The 23,169-nt window shown below is 38.8% G+C and overlaps 1 protein-coding gene across 5 annotated transcripts in view; it reads right to left on the reverse strand.

Annotated features, from left to right (window-relative positions):
• Positions 1–23,169, reverse strand: part of SCFD1 (sec1 family domain containing 1) — a 156,477-nt gene that overhangs the window by 14,197 nt on the left and 119,111 nt on the right. For 3 of the 5 annotated variants that reach the window (XM_021099904.1, XM_021099899.1, XM_021099905.1), the window contains one exon: positions 8,039–8,161. In XM_021099904.1, coding sequence (XP_020955563.1) covers positions 8,069–8,161 — 93 coding nt within the window. In that variant the 3' untranslated portion in view covers positions 8,039–8,068. Of the gene's footprint in view, positions 1–6,125; positions 6,165–8,038; positions 8,162–23,169 lie in introns of those variants that run through there. The other 2 variants (XM_021099900.1, XM_021099902.1) reach the window with 2 other exon arrangements.

A 23,169-nucleotide genomic window follows, 5' to 3' on the forward strand; every position in this document is an offset into this window, starting at 1 on the left:
TATTCCTCAGTTTGTTAATGTGGTGTATCACACTGACTGATTTGTTGATACTGAAAAATGCTTGCATCCCTGGGATAACTCCCATGGTATAGAATCTTTTGAATGTAATGCTGGATTCAGTTGTTAGTATTTTGTTGAGAATTTTTGTGTCTGTGTTCATCTGTGATATTGGCCTATTTTGTGTGTGTGTGGTATATTTATCTGGTTTTGGTATCAGGGTGATGGTAGTCTTACAGAATGAGATTGGAAGGGTTCCTTCCTCTGCAATTTTTTGGGAATAATTTCAGAAGGGTAGGTGTTAACAGTTCTCTAAATATTTGATAGAATTCACCTGCAAAACAATCTGGTATTACTTTTGTCCGTTGAGAGTTTGTAAATCAAAGTTTCAATTTCGGTACTTGTGATTGGTCTGTTCACATTTTCTATTTCTTCCTAGTTCAGTCTTGGGAGGTCATACCTTTCTAAGAATTTGTCCATTTCTTCTATGTTGTATATATTTTTCACACAAAGTTGTTTATAGTAGTCTCTTATGATCCTTTGTATTTCTGTGGTGTCAGTTGAAATTTATCCTTTTTCATTTATAATTTTATTGATTTGGGCCCTCTCCCTTTTTTTCTTAATGAGTCTGGCTCAGGGCTTATCAATTTTGTTTCTTTTCAAAGAATCTCCTTTTAATTTTATTGATCTTTTTTATTTTTCTCCTCATTTCTATTTTTTTTATTACTGCTCTGATCTTTATAATTTCTTTCCTTTGAATAACTTTTTTTTTTTTTGGCCTCTCTGTGGCATATGGAGTTCCCAGGCCAGGGATCAGATCAAAGCCACAGTTTTGACCTATGCTTCAGCTGTAGCAATGCTGGATCCTTTAACCCACTGTGCTGGGATCAAACATGTATCCTGGCACTGCAGAGATGCTGCTGACCTCATTGCACCACAGTGGGAACTCCTAACTTTGGTTTTTGTCCTTCTTTCTCTAGTTGTTTAGGTGTAAGGTTAAATTGTTTATTTGAGATTTTTTTTCTTGTTTTTTAAGGTAAGATTGTATTGCAATAAAAATTTCCTTTTAGAACCACTTTTGCTGTATCCTGTAGATTTTTGAGTTGCCATATTTTTGTTTTTATTTGAGTAAGTATTTTTTATTTCCTCTTTTATTTCCTCATTAATCCATTGGTGGTTTAGCATATTGTTTAGCCTCCACTTGTTTGTATTTTTTATATTTTTTTCTTTGAGTTGATTTCTAATCTTTAGACTTGTGGTTGGAAAAATGCTTGATATAATTTCAATTTTCTTAAATATACTGAGGCTTGCTTTGTTGCTCAACATGTGATCTATCCTGGGGAATGTTCCAATGCACTTGACAATAACATTTTCTACTGTACTTGACAATAATATATTTTCTGCTGTTTTAAGGTGTAAAGTTCTGTAGATATCAATTAAGTCTGTATGGTCTATGGTATCATTTAGAGCCTTTGTTTCCTTATTGATTTTCTGTCTGGATGATCTGCCCATTGTTGTAAATGATGCATTAAAATCCCCAGCTATTAATACGTTACTATTGATTTCTCTTTTTATGGCCCCATTATCATTTGCCTTATATATTGAGGTATTCCTATTTTGGTGCATATATATTTACAGTTGTTATATCTTTTTCTTGGATCAATCCCTTGATCATTATGTAGTGTCATCCTTTGTCTCTTGCAACAGTGTTAATTTAAAGTCTATTTTGCCTGAATATTGCTAATCCGGCTTTCTTTTGATTTCCATTTGCACATTATACCTAGATCTGAAGTGTAGACAATGTATACACATCTTGTTTGTATCCATTCAGTCAGTCTGTGTTTTTTGGTTGGAGCATTCAATCCACTTATATTTAAGATGATGATCAGTATGTATGTTCTTATTACCATTTTGTTAATTATTTTGAGTTTGTTTTTTTAGGTGGTTTTTCCTCCTTTCCTTTAATGCTCTCTTCTCTTGTGATTTGATGACATATTTAGTGTCGTGTTTGAATTGCTTTTTCTTTTGTGTCTGTATCTATTGGAGATTTTTGGTTTGTTGTTACCATGAGGTTTTGATATATATATAATGGTTTAAAATTGCTGATCTCTTAATTTCAAAAGCATTTCCAATATCCTACATTTTTGCTCTCCTCTTCTCACAATCACTAGTTTTGATACCACATTTATGTGTGGATTATTTCCAACCTTTCCTGTATGTTTGCCTTAACTGGTGAGCTTTCCCATTCATAATTTTCTTGTTTCTAGTTGTGGCCTTTTCTTTTCTACCTAGAGGAGTTCCTTTAGCATTTGTCATAAAGCTGGTTTGGTGATGCTGAATCCTCTTAGCTTATGCTTGTCTGTAAAGCTTTTGATTTCAGTGTCAAATGTGAAGGAGAGCCTTGCTGGGTAGAGTATTCTTGGTTGTAGGTTTTTCTCTTTCATAACTTTAAATATATCAGGCCCTTCTGGCCTTCAGAATTTCTGCTGAAGTCAGCTGATGACATTATGGGGTTATTCCCTTGTAATTTGCTTCTCTTCTCTTGTTGCTTTTTAATATTTTTCTCTTTGTCTCTAATTTCTGTCAATTTGATTAATTTGAATATGTTTGTGTTCCTCCTTGTGTTTATCCTGTATGGGATTCTCTCTGCTTCTTGGAGTTGGATAAGTATTTCCTTTCCCATTAAGGAAGTTTTTGGTTATAATCTCATCAAATATTTTCTCAGGTCCTCTATCTTCTCCTTCTGGGACCCCTATAATGTGAATATTTGTGTGTTTATTGTTGTTCCAGAAGTCTCTTAAACTGTTCTCATTTATTTTCATTCTTTTTTCTTTAGTCTGTTCTGCAGAAGTGATTTCCACCACTCAGTAATCTGGCTCACTTATCCTTGTTCTGCCTCATTTATTCTGCTATTGATTACTCCTAGTGTATTTTTCATTTCAGTTACTGTGTTCTTCAACTCTTATTTGTCCTTTAAATCTTCTAGCTTTTGTTAAACATTTCTTGTATCATCTCAGTCTGTGCCTCCTTTCTTTTTCTGAGATCTTATATCATCCTTACTATCATTAATCTGAATTCTTTTGAGGGTAGATTGCCTATCTCTACTTCACTTAGTTGTTCTTCTGGAGTTTTATCTTGTTCCTTTGTCTCCGACATATTTCTTTGCTGTTTCTCTGTTTGCAGTCTCTGTTATGTAGGCTGCAGAAGTGTAGTTACCCTTGATTCTAGTATCTTCCCCATGGTGCATGAGGATAATCTAGAAGCTTGTGCAAGTGTCCTGGTGGCAAGGACTCATGCCTGGCCACTGGTGGGTGGAGCTGGCTCTTATCCCTCTGATAGATAGGGTCACATCAAAGGTGTGTTTAGAGGCATTTGTGGGCTTAGGACAACTTTAGGCAGCCTGTATGCTGATGGGTGGGGCTATTTTCTCACCCTGTTGTTTGTTTTGGCCAGAGACATCCCAGCACTGGAGCCTATAAGGTGTTAGGTGGGGCCAGATCTTGGTGTCAAAATGGCAACCTCCAGGAGAGCTCATGCTAAGATCTTTCTCCCTTATTATGTAATGTTATTATTTCTCTGGCTGCTATCTAGCTTTTTTATTTAACATTGGTTTCTAGCAGTTTGACTCTGATGTGTCTAGATATGTATGTGTGCTTGCATGTGTGTTTTAAATTTATTCTGTTTGGAGTTCTTTGAGCTCCTTGGTTCTGTGGCTCACTAATTTTGGAAAATATATGGCCATAATCTCTTCAAATACTTTTTCTGTCCCATTCTTTATGTCTTTTCTTCTTGCATCTTTGATTACTCTTATTTGGTATTATTCCAAAATATCCTAGATGTTTTATTTCCCCTCACACTTTTTCCTCCTTGAGCTTTAGTTTCCACAATTCCTATTTACATACTTTCAAATTTACAAATTCTTTTATCTGTTGTGTTTAGTCTGATGATAAACCTATTAAAAGAATATTTCATCTCTGATATCATGGGTTTTTTTTTTTCAGAATTTCCATATGACTTTAAAAAATTAATTTCTATCTATTGACTGAAATCCTATATCTGTTTATGCCTGTTGTTCACCTTTTCCACTAGATCTTTTAACAAATTAATTATAGCTATTTTAAAATTCCTTTCCTGTAGTTTCAATATCTGGTGTACTGGATCTGGCCTATGGGTCTAGTTCTGTTTATTGCTTTGTAACTTGAGAGTTATGTTTTATTGCTTTTTGTAATCTTGTAATTTTAAATGGCTGCTGGACACTGTTTATAGAAGAGTAGAGAGTGAGGTAAATCAGAATCAGGTGTAATTTTTATTCTGTTAGGCCATTGCTATGGAGGGTTGAGTCAGTCTAATCAGTAGTTTAGATGGGCTTGAGTTTTGTTGTTTCTATTGTTACACTGAGTGTACCACAGACTTGAAATTCCTAGTGGTGGGCTGCTGTTACCTTATGCTTTATAAGTGGTCCAGGATGCTAGAAGGCTTTTCTCAGTGTGTATCCTCTACTTTCAGCTTTTAGTGGGTCCCTTTGATCAGAAGTCTCACCAAAAGTTAAAATTTTATATACTACATTCAGTTTTTTATAGAGTTATGGTATCTGATGATTTTCTGCATTCTAAGGGAAGCAGAACTACACTTAGTATTCTTTTAATAAACCACTTTTATTTTTAAACCAGCTCTATACAACAAAGAATTTTGGCTGAGAGAAGAGGCAAAGTATAGTAGTAGTTAAAGTCATACAAAATAGGATTCTGATACAACTGGTTTTGAAACCCATCTCTACCACTTACCTTATCACTAACTTTACTTGCTAGGTGGTCTTGAGAAAATTATTTGACTCTGTCAATATTTCCTCATTTATAAGGTAAGGAAGAATAGAATAATTTATGTAAAATGGTTAACATAACTCCTGACACCCAGGAAGTGCTAAGTGAGTGGTCATTATTGTCAGATTGAATTTTGTATGAGTAAGCCTGGTGACAGAGTGGAGAGGAGCTTATAGGGAGGAGAGCCTAAGAAGATGGAAGGCCAGTTAACGAATAAGTTCAGAAGATCAGATGAAAGTCATGAGGGGTTGAAACAGGGCTCCAACAAAGGAAATGGAAGAGAGAGACTCAGTAATCAACAGTCTTATCATGTGATGTCATGTACTTTTTGTTCTTCCATCTTCCTTCTGCTTCTCTACCTTCTCCACTAGCTTCTGCTCGGTCTAGTATCACTCAACCTTATAATTTTTTTGGATGTCTTTGTCTACTAAGTAGGAATCCTCTGAGGGATTGGCCAAGTCTGATTCATTAATATATTCCTAGTGCTACACACAGTGTCTGGCATATAGTAGCATCAATAATTTTGTTATATTAAAGTTGATAAAAAGTTGTTCTGTCCTCTTCCTCTTTCAGCTACTGTTCAAATTGTTTGTATTTTAATGTGCAGTTGTTGGAATGTTTCTATTCTAGTAGCTGTGTCAAAAGCTGAATGACTCTTCCATTTTAATTCTAGCTAGTTCCTAGATTTTCTGGTGATCTTATCCTATCACTTGGTGTTCTGTAGAGAAAGACAAGGAGAGGACAGAGGCTAATTGTGAAATGTACTGGGGACTTAGTCCCAAATTAAACAGCTTGACTATCCCCTTGCTTTATTTGGTAGCTTTATATTCAGGTATGTCAGATCCCCCAAAGATACTTTTCTTGATTTAAGTCCCAATTTTATTGATTAATAGTACACAATTAACCAGTTAGTTGCCTGAGGGGCAGAAATTTGTGAGGCAGTGAGTGTCCTTTCCTTTATCATAGTAAATCCATGTGTGATTTCTAACTTCTTGGGTTTATCAATTTATTGCCCTATGCCAGTTCTACAAAGGTCTTTATGTAACAAGATGAAATTATATTCAGCAGAATTCCTTTCAGCAAGAGGAATGTTTTGTTTAAAGGAATTTCCTTGACCAAGTTTCTTGGGGTTAAAAAAAATGAGACCTCAAGGAACCTCACTGAGAGAACAAATCTGAGTGAAAAGATGAGAGATCTGTCTGTGGCCCCTGCAGGAGACCAAGCATCTGTAGCCAGAGGAATGGTGGGAAGAAGCTCATTTGTAATGTGACACCTCATGATTCCTCTTCATGATCTCCTATGTCATCAGCAAAGTTACCCTCTTCATATCATGCTTGGAATGAGAAGCTTAAAAAAAGAAAAAAAATGTAGGAAAGAATTGAAAACAAATGTTCAAACAAAAAGCTTGTACATGAATATTAGAAGTAACCCAAATGTCCATCACTGGAGGAATGGACAAATAAAATGTGGTTTACATCCATATAATGGAACATTATTTTGCCATTGAAAGGAATGAAGTACTGTTACATGTTACAACATGCACAAACCATGAAAACACTCTGAAGTGAAAGAAGCCAGACACAAAAGGCCAAATGTATCATTGTAGTATCCCATTTACAGGAAATAACCAGACAAGGCAAATTCATTGAGGTAGAAAACAGATTACTGTTGGTTGCTAGTGTTTAATGTGGTTTGACTACTTAATGGTTATGGGGTTTCTGATTGAGGTGATTAAAAAAAGTTCTAGAACTAGATAGTGGTACAAGTTGTACAAGACTGAGAATGTATTTAATATCACTCAATTGAACACTTTAAAATGGTTTTGTATTTTAACATACATGCAGATAATAGAAGGGCTAGGCTCTGAACACACTTGGGTTGGAGATGGGAGCCAGAGCAAACAAGGGAATGTGGAATCAGTGAGAAAAAGTAAACTGCAAGAACACCTAGAAAGAAATGGAGGGCTTTTATCTATTCAGCCTGACACTAGGATTTTGGGCCAAGGTTAACCAGGTCTCTGACAGCCCTGATGGAGACCCAAAGAGAAAGGAGACATTATAGAGGTTTTGTTTTTTGTTTTTCGTTTTTATCTTTTCAGGGCCATGCCTGTGGCATATGGATGTTCCCAAGCTAGGGGTTGAATTGGAGCTGCAGCTGCTGTCCTAGGCCATAACCACAGAAATGCCATTTACGAGCCACTTCTGCGACCTATACCACAGCTCATGGCAATGCTAGATCACTGAGCTAGGCCAGGGATAGAACCGCTGTCCTCATGGATGCTAGTCAGATTTATTTCCGGTGAGCCATGATGGGAACTCTGAGGGTTTTTTTAATTTGAAAGTGCAAACAGCATCTGAATGATGAAATCATGGTGTATAGGCAAATATAGATTTACAGTTATTTTAAGTTTATAATATTGTTAAAATGATTTTTACAGTGTTAGGGAGTGAATGTCAGTGTCTCCTTGGCATTGATGTTTGTTGAAATCATGATCCCCTATGCAATGGTATTAAGAGGTGGGGCCCTGGGAGATAATTAGATCATAAGGGTGGAACCTTCATGGATGGGATTAGTACCCTTTTAAGAAGAGTCTTGAGAGAGCTTGCTTCCTCCCTCTGCTTGTTGCTGCCTGAAGGTACAAGAAGACAGCCATCTGCAATTTAGGAAGCCAGTCCCTGTCAGACACTCATCAGCCGAAACTTTGATCTTGAGCTTCCCAGCCCCTAGAACTGTGAGAAAAAAGTGGTTCCTACAAAGTCTGTGGTAATTTGTTTTTTGTTTGTTTGTTTGTTTGTTTTGTCTTTTTGCTATTTCTTGGGCCACTCCCTCGGCATATGGAGGTTCCCAGGCTAGGGGTCACATCAGAGTTGTAGCCACCGGCCTACGCCAGAGCCACAGCAACTCGGGATCCAAGCTGTGTCTGCAACGACTCACAGCAATGCCGGATCATTAACCCACTGAGCAAGGGCAGGGACCGAACCCGCAACCTCATGGTTCCTAGTCGGATTCGTTAACCACTGTGCCACGATGGGAACTCCAATCTGTGGTAATTTGTTATAACAGCCCAACTGAGGAGACAGAGAGTTGGGTAATCCCACAACCTGCTGAAAATTATCATTTGTAGGTATGATTTAAGTCTGCCCCATGGTAAAACTCTCAAATCAAAGTTCAGTTTTGCACATATGTAAATAAGACCTGATATCAATCTTCATCACCATGGCTGTATCTCAAGTATGGTTATACATATTTATTTAATAAGAATGGACCTGGTATAAATCTTCTCTTACAGTTATCCATGGAGGATGATGCCAGGGACCCCAAGTTAATACAGAGGCAGCTGGGAGCTGTGGAAAGAGAAGGGACTTTGTCATTAGAACACCTGCTTTTGTCCTAGCTTACAAACAACTCTGACATGCATGGTTGGGAACCAAGGCCAGCATCTTACTCTGATGAAGAGCAGAGAATGAATGAATGGATGAATGAATGAACATTAGGCCCATACATCAAAACTGTAAATTTCATACTATAAAATCTGAACATATCTGAGTTCCCCGGTGGCTCAACAGCTTAAGGATCTAGTGATGACACTGCTGTGGCTCCAGTTGTTGCTGTGGCATGGATTCAATTCCTGGATTGGGAACTTCTGCATACCACATGGCCAGAAAAGAACCAAAAACAAAACCAAAAAGCCGAACACATCCATTATCAGGTAATAAATTGATGAAGCACTAACTGCCTATCTTAGTCCTGACTTTTCCTGATATCCACAAAAAGTCATCTTCTTTCAGGTCTAGTTGATCGCCTATCTTCTTTTCATCCCCTTCTCTCTCTATTGGGATCCTGGGAGCCAGTTTATCTTGTCATGGGGGCAAGACTCGTTTAAAAAAGAAATCTCACAGCACTTCTTCAAGGCTTCCTCTCCTTCAAGTCTTTAGTCAACTCTGACCTTTTTAAACAAAGCCAGTCCTGGACTACCTAATACTACTTGTCTCCAACACTTTGTCCAGCCCCAACCTTGTAGCACTTTGTCTTTTTCCTAGAATCTATAATCTTTTAACACAGTAGGTAATTGATTGAATTTGTTGTTTATTTTCTATGTCCTCGCTCTAGAAAACAACTCTATGAAGGTGTCCCTTCACTTGTGAGGGAGTGGTATCCTTCTCAGTATAAATGGTATTGGCCTTTTGCCACGTTAGAGATGACTTTACCTACATAATGTCAGCTTGCTATGTGAGCTGTTGGGGATAGTGTTCTCACTGTTGATGTCTGCAAGGTCAATCCTGCTAAAATCTAGTTCAGAGACATCTGACTTCTGTGGAAATCTCCTCAATAAAAATTAGCTTTTATTTTGCATGTTAATCATGTTTATTTTGAACTTTACTGAAATACTGGAAAGTGCAGTATGTACAAATTTTCAACCACATTGGAAAAGCTAGATAGAGATGTTGCCAATTCTTAAAATAGAGCTGTTTGGCTAGTAAGAGTCACTCTTTTTTTCAAGTTTCAGCTACATAATTTAACATTTAAATTTTAGCTTAAAAGTAATTCATGTGCTTATTATAGTTAGTGTAGCTCTGTTCTAGCATAACTCTTAGCGGGGGGCATTTAAGAGGACACCCAGTAAAACCACACAGCCAAGTGACATCTCCAAACATTTCCTTAAAAATATGAAGAGAATAGCCCCATTGTTATAGACACAAGCGGGTCAGTTCTGGTCCTTCTTAGAGGCCAAGAACTTTGATGATTTAGTGTATTTTTTCACATTGCAAAATTTACATATTTCAAAGGATTATTAGGCCTGAAAAAGAAGGATTTTCCTGGGGGTCAGGAAAGTCAGGACTAAGATAGGCAGTTTGTGCATCATCAGCTTTTTTACCTGGTAATAGATGTGTTTTTTTTTTTTTTTTTGTCTTTTTGCTATTTCTTTGGGCTGCTTCCGCGGCATATGGAGGTTCCCAGGCTAGGGGTCTAATCGGAGCTGTAGCCTATGCCAGAGCCACAGCAACGCGGGATCCGAACCGCATCTGCAACCTACACCACAGCTCACAGCAACGCCAAATCGTTAACCCACTGAGCAAGGTGCAGGGACCGAACCCGCAACCTCATGGTTCCTAGTCGGATTTGTTAACCACTGCGCCACGATGGGAACTCCCTTTTTTTTTTTTTGGCCTTGTGGTATATGGAATTTCCCAGGCCAGGTATTGAATCCATGCAACAGCGCAATCTGAGCCACAGCAGTGACAATATTGGATTAATTTCCCCCCCCTCCACGGGACTGTCATTTATTTTAAAAAAATTTTTTTATTATAGTGGATTTACAATGTTCTGACAATTTCTACTGTACAGCAAAGCGACCTAGCCATAGATATATATATTCTTTTTCTCACTTTATCCTCCATTATGTTCCATCACAAGTGATTAAATATCGTTCCCTATGCTATACAGTAGGATCTCAATGCTTATCCACTCCAAATGCAATAGTCTACATCTACTAAACCCAAACTCCCAGTCCATCCCACGCCCTCCCCCTTGGCAACCACAAGTCTGTTCTCCATGTCCATGAGTTTGTTTCTTTTCTGTAGATAGGTTCATTTGTGTGCTGTATATTAGATTCCAGATATAAGTAATATCATATGGTATTTGTCTTCCTCTTTCTGACTTACTTCGCTTAGTATGAGAGTCTCTAGTTCCATCCATGTTGTTACAAATGCCATTATTTTGTTCTTTTTAATGGCTGAGTAGTATTCCATTGTGTATATATACCACATCTTCTTTTTTTTTTTTTGTCTTTTTGTTGTTGTTGTTGTTGTTGCTATTTCTTGGGCCGCTCCCCCGGCATATGGAGGTTCCCAGGCTAGGGGTTGAATCGGAGCTGTAGCCACCAGCCTACGCCAGAGCCACAGCAACGCGGTATCCGAGCCGCATCTGCAACCTACACCACAGCTCACGGCAACGCCGGATCGTTAACCCACTGAGCAAGGGCAGGGACCAAACCTGCAACCTCATGGTTCCTAGTCGGATTCGTTAACCTCTGCGCCACGACGGGAACTCCCACATCTTCTTAATCCATTCATCCCTCCATGGACATTTAGTTTGTTTCCATGCCCTGGCTATTGTGAATAGTTCTGCAATGAACATATTGGTGCACGTATCTTTTTGAATGAAAGTTTTGTCTGGATAGATGCCCAGGAATGGGATTGCTGGGTGATATGGTAGTTCTACATTTAGTTTTCTGAGGTACCTCCATATTATTTTACATAGTAGTTGTATCAGCTTACATTCCCACCAACAGTGAAGGAAGATTCCCTTTTCTCCACACCTTCTCCAGCATTTGTTATTTGTTGACTTGTTAATGATGGCCATTCTGACAGGTGTGAGGTGGTACCTCATAGTAGTTTTTATTTGTATTTCTCTAACAATTAGTGATGTTGAGCATTTTTTCATGTGCCTGTTGGCCACCTGTATATCTTTGGAGAAATGTCTATTCAGGTCTTCTGCCCATTTTTCTATTGGATTATTGTTTTTGTTTTTTGCTGTGGAGTTTTATAAGTTGTTTATATATTTTGAGGATTAAGCCCTTATCAGTTTCATTGTTTGAAACTATTTTCTCCCATTCTATAGGTTGTCTTTTTTTTTTATGGTTTCCTTTGCTGTGCAAAAACTTGTCAGTTTGATTAGGTCCCATTGGTTTATTTTTGTTTTTATTTATATTGCCTTGGGAGACTGACCTAAGAAAATGTTTGAAAGGTTGATGTCAGAGAATGTTTTGCCTGTGTTCTCCTCCTGGAGTTTTATGGTGTTTTGTCTTATGTTGAAGTCTCTAAGCCATTTTGAGTTTATTTTTGTGCATGGTGTGATGGTGTGTTCCAGTTTCATTGATTTACATGGAGCTATCCAGTTTTGTCAGCACCACTTGCTGAAGAGAATATTTTTTTGTTGTTGTTCTTGGTTCCTTTGATGAAGATTAATTGACCACAGGTGTCTGGGTTTATTTCTGGGTTCTCTATTCTGTTCCATTGATCTGTATGTCTGTTTTGGCACCAGTACCACACTTTCTTGATCACTGTAGCTTTGTAATATTGCCTGAGGTCTGGGCAAGTTATGCCTCCTGCTTGGTTTTTGTTCCTCAGGATTGTTTTGGCAATTCTGGTTTTTTTTTTTTTTTAATGTGTGTGTGTGTGTGTGTATATATATATATATATATATATATATATATGTATGTATGTATGTATATATTTGTCTTTTTAGGGCTACACCCACAGCATATGGAAGTTCCCAGACTAGGGGTCAAATTGGAGCTGTAGCTGCTGGCCTCTGCCACAGCCACAGCAACATGGGATCTGAGCTGCATCTGCAACCTACACCACAGCTCACGGCAACACCAGATCCTTAACCCACTGAGCAAGGCCAGGGACTGAACCCACATCCTCATGGATACAGTCAGGTTCGCTAACCACTGAGCCATGATGGGAACGTCCTGGTTCCATATATATTTTTGGATTTTTCTAGTTCTGTGAAAAATGTCATAGGTAATTTAATAGGGATTGCATTGAATCTGTAGATTGTTTTGGGTAGTGTGGCCATTTTAATGACAAGAATTCTTCTAATCTAGGAGCATGGAATATCTTTCCATTTCTTTGAATCCTCTTTAATTTCCTTGATTAATGTTTTATAGTTCTCAGCCTATAAATCTTTCACCTCCTTGGTCAGTTTATTCCTAGGTATTTAATTTTTGGGGATGTGATTTTAAAAGGTACTGGCTTTTTATATTCCTTTTCTAATATTGCATTCTTAGTATACAGAAATGCAACCAGTTTCTGAATGTTAATTTTGTGTCTTGCTACTTTGCTTAATTCACTGATCAGTTCAAATAGTTTTTATGTGGAGTTCTTAGGGTTTTCTATATATATAGCATCATGTCATCTGCATTGAGTGACAATTTTTCTTCTCTTCCAATTTGGATACATTTTTTTCCCATCTTTTTGCTTTTGCTAGGGCTGCTCCCATGGGCACATGGAGGTTCCCAGGCTAGGGCTCCAATAGGAGCTGTAGCCATGGGCCTACACCAGAGCCACAGCAACTCAGGATCCAAGCCACATATGCAACCTACACCACAGCTCACGGCAATACTGGTTCCCCAACCCGCTGAGCAAGGCCAGGGATTGAACCCACAGCCTCATGATTCCTAGTCAGATTTGTTAACCACTGCACCACCACGGGAACTCCTGGATACCTTTTATTCCTTTTGTTTATCTGACTGCTATGGCTAGGACTTTCAATACTATGTCGAATAAAAGCAATGAGAGTGGGCATTCTTGTCTTGTTCCAGATTTTAGTGGGAAGGCTTTTTGCTCCCCTTTTTTCCATTGAGTATTATATTGGTTGTGAATTTTTTTTTTTTGCTTTATAGGGCCACACCCATAACATATGGAAGGTCCCAAGTTAGAGGTTGAATCAGAGTTGCAGCTTCCAGCCTATACCACAGCAATGCCAGATCTGAGCCTTGCCTGCAACCCACACCACAGCTCACAACAACAGTGATCCTTAACCCACTGAGCAAACATGGGGATTGAACCCACATCCTCATGGATACTAATTGGGTTCATTACCACTCAGACATGATGGGAATTCCTGGGCTGTGGGTTTGTCATAAATGGCTTTTATTATGTTAGGGTACGTTCCTCTATACCTACTTTGGTAAAGAGTTTTTATCATGAAAGGATGTTGGAGTTCATCACATGTTTTTTCTGCATCTATTGAAATGATCATGTGGTTTTTTACTTTTCTTTGTTAATGTGGCATATGATGTTGATTGATTTGTGTATGTCAAACCATCCTTGTGAAGTTGGGATGAATCCCACTTGGTCCTGGCATATGATCTTTTTTATATGTTGTTGGATTCTGTTTGCTAAAATTTTGTTGGGAATTTTTGTGTCTATATTCATCAAATATATTGGCCTATAATTTTCTTTTTTGGTAGTATCTTTGTCTGGTTTTGGTATTAAGGTGATGGTGGCTTCATAGAATGTCTTTGGGAGTGTTCCTTTTTCAGTCTTTCAGAAAAGTTTAAGAAGGATGGGTATAAGTTCTTCTTCCATATATCTGGTAAAATTTGCCTGTGAAGCCATATGGTCTGGACTTTTGTTGGTAGGGAGTGTTTTTATTACATATTCAATTTCATTTCTAGTGATGGGCCTGTTCAGTTTGATCTATTTCTTCTTGATTCAGTTTTGCTGGAATGTATGTCTCTAGAATGTTTTTCATTTCTTCCAGGTTGTCAAATCTGTTGGCATATAATTGTTCATAGTGTTCTCTCTCTCTCTCTCTCTTTTTTGTTTTTTTGTTTTTTGGATTTCTGTATTATCTGTTGAGATTTCTCCTTTTTCATTTTCTATTTTGTTTATTTGAGTTCTTTCTCTCCTCTTCTTGGTGAGTCTAGCCAGAAGTTTGTCAATTTTGTTTACCTTTTCAAAGAACCAGCTTTTGGTTTTATTGATTTTTTTCCCTGTTGTTTTTTGAATCTCTAGTTTATTGATTTTCTCTCTGATCTTTATGATTTCCTTCTTTCTGCTGACTTTAGGTTTTGTTCTTCTTTTTATAATTCTTTTAGGTGGCAGGTTAAGTTGTTGATCTGAGATTTTCCTTCTTTTCTGAGGAAGGCCTGTTATAGCTATGAGTTTCCCTCTAAGAACTGCTTTTGTGGCATCTCATAGATTTTGAATGGTTGCGTTCATTATCATTTGTCTCAAGGTATTTTTAAATTTCCCTTTTGATTTCCCCATTGGTTTTTTTTTTCTCCACTGTACAGCAAGGCAATCAAGTAATACTTATATGGATACATTTTTTCCCCACCCTTTGTTCTGTTGCAACATGAGTATCTAGACATAGTTCTCAATGCTATTCAGCAGGATCTCCTTGTAAATCTATTCTAAGTTGTGTCTGATAAGCCCAAGCTCCCAATCCCTCCCACTCCCTCCCCCTCCCATCAGGCAGCCATAAGTCTCTTCTCCAAGTCCATGATTTTCTTTTCTGAGGAGATGTTCATTTGTGCTGGATATTAGATTCCAGTTATAGGTGATATCATATGGTATTTGTCTTTGTCTTTCTGGCTCATTTCACTCAGGATGAGATTCTCTAGTTCCATCCATGTTGCTGCAAATGGCATTATGTCATTCTTTTTTATGGCTGAGTAGTATTCCATTGTGTCTATATACCACATCTTCCGAATCCAATCATCTGTCGATGGACATTTGGGTTGTTTCCATGTCTTGGCTATTGTGAATAGTGCTGCAATGAACATGCAGGTGCACGTGTCTCTTTTAAGTAGAGTTTTGTCCGGATAGATGCCCAAGAGTGGGATTGCGAGGTCATATAGAAGTTCTATGTATAGATTTCTAAGGTATCTCCAAACGGTTCTCCATAGTGGCTGTACCAGTTTACATTCCCACCAACAGTGCAGGAGGGTTCCCTTTTTTCCACAACCCCTCCAGCACTTTTTATTTGTGGACTTATTAATGATGGCCATTCTGACTGGTGTGAGGTGGTATCTCATGGCTGTTTTGATTTGCATTTCTCTTATAATCAGTGATGTTGATCATTTTTTCATGTGTTTGCTGGCCATCTGTATGTCTTCCTTGGAGAAATGTCTATTCAGGTCTTTTGCCCATTTTTCCATTGTGTTGTTGGCTTTTTTGCTGTTGGGTTGTATAAGTTGCTTATATATTCTGGAGATTAAGCCCCTGGCCGTTGCATCATTTGAAACTATTTTCTCCCATTCTGTAAGTTGTCTTTTTGTTTTCTTTTTGGTTTCCTTTGCTGTGCAAAAGCTTTTCAGTTTGATTAGGTCCCATTGGTTTATTTTTGCTCTTATTTCTATTGCTTTGGGAAACTGACCTGAGAAAATATTCATGATGTTGATGTCAGAGAGTGTTTTGCCTGTGTTTTCTTCTAGGAGTTTGATGGTGTCCTGTCGTATATTTAAGTCTTTCAGCCATTTTGAGTTTATTTGCATGCATGGTGTGAGGGTGTGTTCTAATTTCATTGCTTTGCATGTAGCTGTCCAGGTTTCCCAGCAATGCTTACTGAATAGACTTTCTTGTTCCCATTTTATGTTCTTGCCTCCCTTGTCAAAGATTAATTGATCTTAGGTGTCAGGGTTTATTTCTGGGTTCTCTATTCTTTCCATTGGTCTGTCTGCCTGTTTTGATACCAGTACCACACTGTTTTGATGACTGTGGCTTTGTAATATTTTTTTGAAGTCTGGGAGAGTTATGCCTCCTGCTTGGTTTTTGTTTCTCAGGATTGCTTTGGCGATTCTGGGTCTTTTGTGGTTCCATATAAATGTATGGATTGTTTGTTCTAGTTCTGTGAAAAATGTCCTGGGTAATTTGATAGGGATTGCATTGAATCTGTAAATTGCTTTGGGTAGTATGGCCATTTTTACAATATTGATTTTTCCAATCCATGAACATGGAATATCTTTCTATTTCTTTACATCTTCTTTGATTTCTTTGATGAAAGTTTTATAGTTCTCGGCATATAGGTCCTTTACCTCCTTGGTCAGGTGTATTCCGAGGTATTTGATTTTGTGAGGTGCAATTTTAAAAGGTATTGTATTTTCATATTCTTTTTCTAATATTTCATTGCTGGTATACAGAAATGCGACTTACTTATGAATGTTAATCTTATATCCTGCTACTTTGCTGAGTTTATTAATCAGTTCGAGTAGTTTTTGGGTTGAGTCCTTAGGGTTTTCTATGTATAGTATCATGTCATCTGCATACAGTGACAGTTTTATCTCTTCTCTTCCTATGTGGATGCCTTTTATTTCTTTTGTTTGTCTAATTGCTGTGGCTAGGACTTCCAAAACTATGTTGAATAGCAGTGGTGAGAGTAGGCATCCCTGTCTTGTTCCAGATTTGAGGGAGAAGGCTTTCAGTTTTTCCCCAATGAGTATTATATTTGTTGTGGGTTTATCATAAATGGCTTTGATTATGTTCAGGAATGTTCCCTCTATACCCACTTTGGCGAGGGTCCTGATCATGAATGGATGTTGGACTTTGTCAAATGCTTTTTCTGCATCTATTGAGATGATCATATGATTTTTGACTTTTCTTTTGTTAATGTGGTGTATGACGTTGATTGATTTGCATATGTTGAACCATCCTTGTGAACCTGGGATGAACCCTACCTGGTCATGGTGTATAATTTTTTTGATATGTTGTTGGACTCAGTTGGCTAAGATTTTGTTGAGAATTTTTGCATCTATATTCATCAAAAGGATTGGCCGATAGTTTTCTTTTTTGGTGTTATCTTTGTCTGGTTTTGGAATTAGGGTGATGGTGGTGTCACAGAATGTCTTTGGGAGTATTCCTTCTTCTTCAACCTTTTGAAAGAGTTTAAGGAGGATGGGCACCAGTTCCTCTTTATAGGGTTGATAGAATTTGCCTGTGAAGCCATCTGGTCCTGGACTTTTATTTGTAGGGAGTGTTTTTATGACTTCTTCAATTTCATTTCTAGTGATCGGTCTGTTCAGTTGGTCTGTTTCTACTTGATTCAGTTTTGGCAGGCTGTAAGATTCTAGAAAATTGTCCATTTCTTCCAGATTGTCAAACTTGTTGCCGTATAGTTGTTCATAGTATTCTCTTATGGTTTTTTGTATTTCTGCAGTATCCGTTGTGATTTCTCCTTTTTCATTTATAATTTTATTTATTTGAGTTCTTTCTCTCCTCTTTTTAGTGAGTCTGGCCAGGGGTTTGTCAATTTTGTTTACCTTTTCAAAGAACCAGCTCTTAGTTTTATTAACTTTCTCTATTGTTTTTTGAATCTCTTATTGATTTCTTCTTTGATCTTTATAATTTCCTTCCTTCTGCTGACTTTAGGTCTTTTTTGTTCTTCTTTTTCTAATTCGTTCAGGTGGAGGGTTAAGTTGTCAATTTGGGATCTTTCTTCTTTTTTGAGAAAGGCCTGTATCGCTATAAATTTCCGTCTGAGCACTCCTTTTTTTTTTTTTTTTTTTTTTTTTTTTTTTTTGTCTTTTTGCTATTTCTTTGGGCCGCTCCCGTGGCATATGGAGGTTCCCAAGCTAGGGGTCAAATCAGAGCAGCAGCCACTAGCCTATGCCAGAGCCACAGCAACGCGGGATCTGAGACGCCTCTGCAACCTACACCACAGCTCACAGCAACGCCGGATCGTTAACCCACTGAGCAAGGGCAGGGACCGAACCCGCAATCTCATGGTTTCTAGTCTGATTCGTTAACCACTGTGCCACGACGGGAACTCCTGAACACTGCTTTTGCAGCCTCCCATAGATTTTGAGAGGTTGTGTCTTCATTATCATTTGTTTCAAGGTATTTTTTAATTTCCTTCTTGATTTCCTCATTGACCCATTGGTTTTTTAGTTGCATGTTGTTTAGTCTTCATGTAATCAGTTTTTTTCTCATTTCTTTTCCTGTGGTTGATTTCTACTTTTATGCCATTGTGGTCAGAGAAGATACTTGAAATAATTTCTATACTCTTAAACTTGTTGAGGTTATTTTTGTGCCCCAGTATGTGGTCAATCTTTGAGAATGTTCCATGTGCACTTGAGAAGAGCTTATACTGTAATTTTTTTGGATGTGATGTCCTGAAAATTAAGTCAATTAAGTCAAACTTTTCTATTATGTCATTTAGGATCAGTTTCCTTATTGATTTTCTGTCTAGAGGATCTATCCATTGATATGAGTTGGGTGTTAAAGTCTCCTACAATTATTGTATTCCCATCAGTTTCTCCTTTTATGTTGGTTAGTTTTTATTGTAAATATTGGATTCATAACCTGATGAGCCACCAAGGAACTTGGATGTGTTCAGATTTTATAGCATGAAATTTACATTTTTGATGTGTGGTCCTAATGTTCACTCATTCATCCAGCCCTCTCTCCTCTTCCTTTTCTCTCTCCCTCTGTCATTCCATTATTTCTGTCATTCTATTATTTCTTTTTCATGTATCAGGCATTGTGCTGGGGGGAGAGTGGTGGTGGGGGACTGAGAGGAATTAAATTTTGTACTAGAGGGGCCCATGGGGTAGTAACAACTTAAGGTTTAATGAGTAGCTAGGTTAGTATATGGCAAACTTCATCATTTAGATTCTCTAACAGGCTTTGTCAAGATCTGGTATGGTGGAGAGAGACTTAGGAATAGTACATTAACAGTTTCACACATGAGGAAACATTATTTTCTTCAAAATAAAGTTTTAAATATTTCTAGGTCTTCCTAATAATTATGGCCAAAAAATCAGAGTCCTGGTGAAGGGGTCACTGCAATTTTCCTAGCCATCCCAAGTCCCAGGCATGAGAAAAGTACAACATAATTTTTGGTTGAGGTCAGCAGTGTGCCTTGGAGGTGGGTCAGCAGTCATGTTAGTTAAATTTCAGAAGAAATTAAACACTTTAGTGGCAAACCTTGACTAGTATGGCATGTTCTGCAGGGCCTGAAAAGGAGGCCAGACCACTGTTGCCTTTGTTTGGTTGTCAGCTGGCCCAGGGAAGCAGACAAAAGCCAACAAAGACAGGGCAAAGTTCTTAGGAAGGAGATGGTGGTAGAAGACTCCAGCTAACATAATAGTTTTATTTTCCAGTGTTTTGCTAAAAAAAAAAAAAAAAAAAAAAAAAAAAAAAAAAAAAAAAAAAAAAAAACCCACACTTACAAAAAAACCCCCAGGAGTGTCAGAATCTCACTGTCAGATAGAAAACAAGGTCATGAATGTGAACAAGTTGATGGGGGCTAAAGAGAAGTGCTCATGAGATTTGGGGTAAGGATCGTGAATATTAACAAGACAACATCAGCATGGAAAGCCAAGCCAGATGCACTCCCCATAAATCATGCCATCTGCAGCTATTGTCTGCTTTTAAGCTTCACCACTGTTGGGTCTTGAAGGTATATTGGAAGAAGTGACCGTTCTCAAAATATTTGTATTGAAATATAAACTGATGCTGGTTGATTGTTGATTGAACAATACAGTTCTTTTGATAGTTGCTAATGCGTGTCTGGAAGCTCACTCAGACTAAATCAATGACGGATGACTTCACCTCAAGGTTCACATAGACCCAGGTTGTAATCACAGTGCCAGGCCCATGGAGATCCAGGGACTGTCCTGTAGCCAGGCCTCTTGAGTCTGGAAAATAGTTCTTTCCCCAAACGGTGACTCAGGATGCCTCATGATGCTAGTGGCAGAGACTTTTCTTCTTCCAGTATGAGGACTCACTAGATCAGCTCTAGCTGTCTGCCATCACCCACACTCAGCTACTCTAGTGCTCTTTATTCTGACTACCTCTGAATGTCATTCTGCCTTAGCACCTGCTACCAACTTCTCCCTCTTTCTGCAAACCTCTTAAGAGAGAGGATCATTTGATTCGGATCCCCATCCAGTACAGGTTCCCTTCTTGAGCTAAGACTGCTCCCCACCAGATTATAGGTTGAGTCTAATCACCGATGGCCAGGGTGGTAGGTCGTGTATTATAGAACCAGGCAAGGAAGCAGTGTCTGTAAATATGGTAGTCTCCCTCAGAAAGAGCCAAAGAAGAGGTGGGTGCTCAAGATTCTTGCTGGAGCCATTTCACTGTGACTGGAAGGCAATTGGCCATTGTCTCATGCCCAGGGTAGGGAGAAAGAGATCACATGCAAAGGGATGACTAGGATGCCAGACTCTGCTATTCACAAATAGGCTGGATAGCACAGAATTCACACCAACACATCTCTTGTCTCCCTACACATCTGGGCCTTCATCCAGGTATCGTGAATTCTGCTAAGAGAATGGGCAGCAAAGTGAGGTGGAGAGCAGAGTCCCTGGAGTCATAGCCTTGGCTTCTAGCATTGTGACTTGCCTGTATATACCTATCATGTTAGAAAAGCTCACTATGCCTCAGTTTTTCTCACTTGTAAAGTGGATATATAAGTACTTGTCTCATGGGGTTGTAGTAAGGCCAGGGGAGAGATAGTACGTGTTTTTGAATGTTCTAGGCTCACCAGTGTAAAATAGTCCGCCTAAGGTCACCTGGGTGGACCCTCACCTGTTTGTTCTTGTGCTGTTTTGGAGTGTCCTCCCCGTGCCTCCCCACCCCGTGGGGCCTGAGGCGGTGACCTACCCTGTCTGGGTTACTTTCTGTCAATCTGTAGTTTGTCTGAGTTACTTTCTGTCAATTTGTAGTTCTTCAGACATGATAGTTATTTTAGTGTATTTATTCCAGCCACCTGGCCATCTTCTCACTGATGTCTTTCTCTCCAACCAGAAGGAAAATACCTTTCCCTTCTATGTCCTAGTTGGGAGAGAGCCATACCCATAGTGGTAGCAGCTTATATTGAGCACCTCACCTCCCTGGAATGGGGCACTTCCAACAGCATGGGTTGGGCTTGAATGGCATCATTTATTTTTAACCCCAGTATCCTTCCTTTCCAGGACCCCTAGATAGTTCCCAGAGGGCTGGTTTCCCTATATTTTTTTCCTCATTTAATGGTGATTTCTTTCTTTCTTTCTTTCTTTTCTTTTTTTTTTTGTCTTTTTGCTATTTCTTTTGGCCGTTCCTGCGGCATATGGAGGTTCCCAGGCTAGGGGTTGAATCGGAGCTGTAGCCCCCGGCCTACGCCAGAGCCACAGCAACATGGGATCCAAGCCGCGTCTGCAACCTACACCACAGCTCACGGCAACGCCGGATCGTTCGTTAACCCACTGAGCAAGGGCAGGGACTGAACCCGCAACCTCATGGTTCCTAGTCGGATTCGTTAACCACTGCGCCACGACGGGAACTCCCGTGATTTCTTTCTTAAGTAATTTCTTTTGGCTCTCCTCCTTGTTCCTTACCTGTATCAAAATCCAAGTAATGACAGGGATTCATTTCTCTCTCATGTGGCTCAGAGAAAACCACAGAGGTGCTCTCTACAGGCAAGGAGTTCTTGCTGTGGTGCGTACCCAGAAGGATTCTCCAATAGTGATGCTTTAACTTCACAACTGGTGTTTTTAAATCCTCTTCTTCCTGGCTGCAACCCCAGGGCACATGTGTGAAATGCTTGGCTAGTTCCCAGCTCATGGAAGATGCTTAGTCAGTGGTTGTTACAGTCATTATTTTTACTGATGCCCCAGGCCTGCTTTGAAATTACTGTTCTCTGGTTATATCTTTCTTTCTTTTTTTCTTTTGTCTGTCTGTCTATCTATCCATCCATCCAACCAACCATCTATCATGTGTCTGTACTATGGTCTCCAGAGAAATAGGAAACAGAATCAACAGTATGTATATATATATATATATCCAGACATACCCTGTCTTATTGCACTTTTTATTGTGCTTCGCAGATATTGCTCTTTTTTCTGTTTTGTTTTTTGTTTTTGTTTTTTTTTTTTAAACAAATTGAATGTTGTGGCAAACCTATGTCAAGCAAGTCTCTTGGTGCCATTTTTCTTTTCTTTTTTTTGGTGGGGGGTGGCGGGCTGTACCTGTAGCATATGGAAGTTGCCACGCCAGGGGTTCAATTGGAGACCTATGCCACAGCAACACGGGATCCAAGCCATGTCTGTGATCTATACCACAGCTCACAACAATGCCAGATCCCCAGCCCACCGAGTGAGGCCGGGTATCGAATATGCATCCTCATGGACAGTAGTTGGGTTCGTGACCTGCTGAGCCACAAGGGGAACTTCCTCTTTGTGGCATTTTTCCAATAGCACTTAGCTTACTTTTGTCTCTGGGTCACAGTTTGATAATTCTTGGAATATTTCTAATGTTTCACCATGATTGCTATGATGATCTGTGATTAGTGATCTTTGCTACTATTTAAAATTTTTGGTTTTGTATTTTTAAATTAAGATACATACTTTTTTAAGGCATAATGCTATGACACACCTAGTAGATCCCAATATAGTATGAACATAATTTTTATTGTATATAGTGGGAAACCAAAAGATTGATGTGACTGACTTTATTGCAATATTTGCTTTGTTGTGGTGGTCTAGATCAGCAGTCTCTCAAAGGTCTGCCTGTATACACATTTATATGTGATACAGTCTTACATATATAATATGTATATTACATATATGTGTGTGTGTATTATTATGAGTAGGTTGAGAAGTTGCAAGCTGGAGATCCTGGAAAGCTGGTGGTGTAATTGCAGTGTGAGTCTGAAGGCCTGAGAACCAGGGCAGTTGATGGTATAAGTTTCAGTCCAAGGGCAGGAGAAGACCATTGTCCTAGCTGAAGTAGGTGGGGAGCAAAGGGAGCAAATTCCTTCTTCCTCTGCCTTTTGTTCTATTCATGCCCTCAAGGGATTAGCTGATGCCCACACACACTGGGGAGGGCAATCTACTTGACTGAATCCACAGATTCAA

This window comes from Sus scrofa, chromosome 7 (genome assembly GCF_000003025.6).
Source record: "Sus scrofa isolate TJ Tabasco breed Duroc chromosome 7, Sscrofa11.1, whole genome shotgun sequence".
Lineage (NCBI taxonomy): Eukaryota > Metazoa > Chordata > Mammalia > Artiodactyla > Suidae > Sus > Sus scrofa.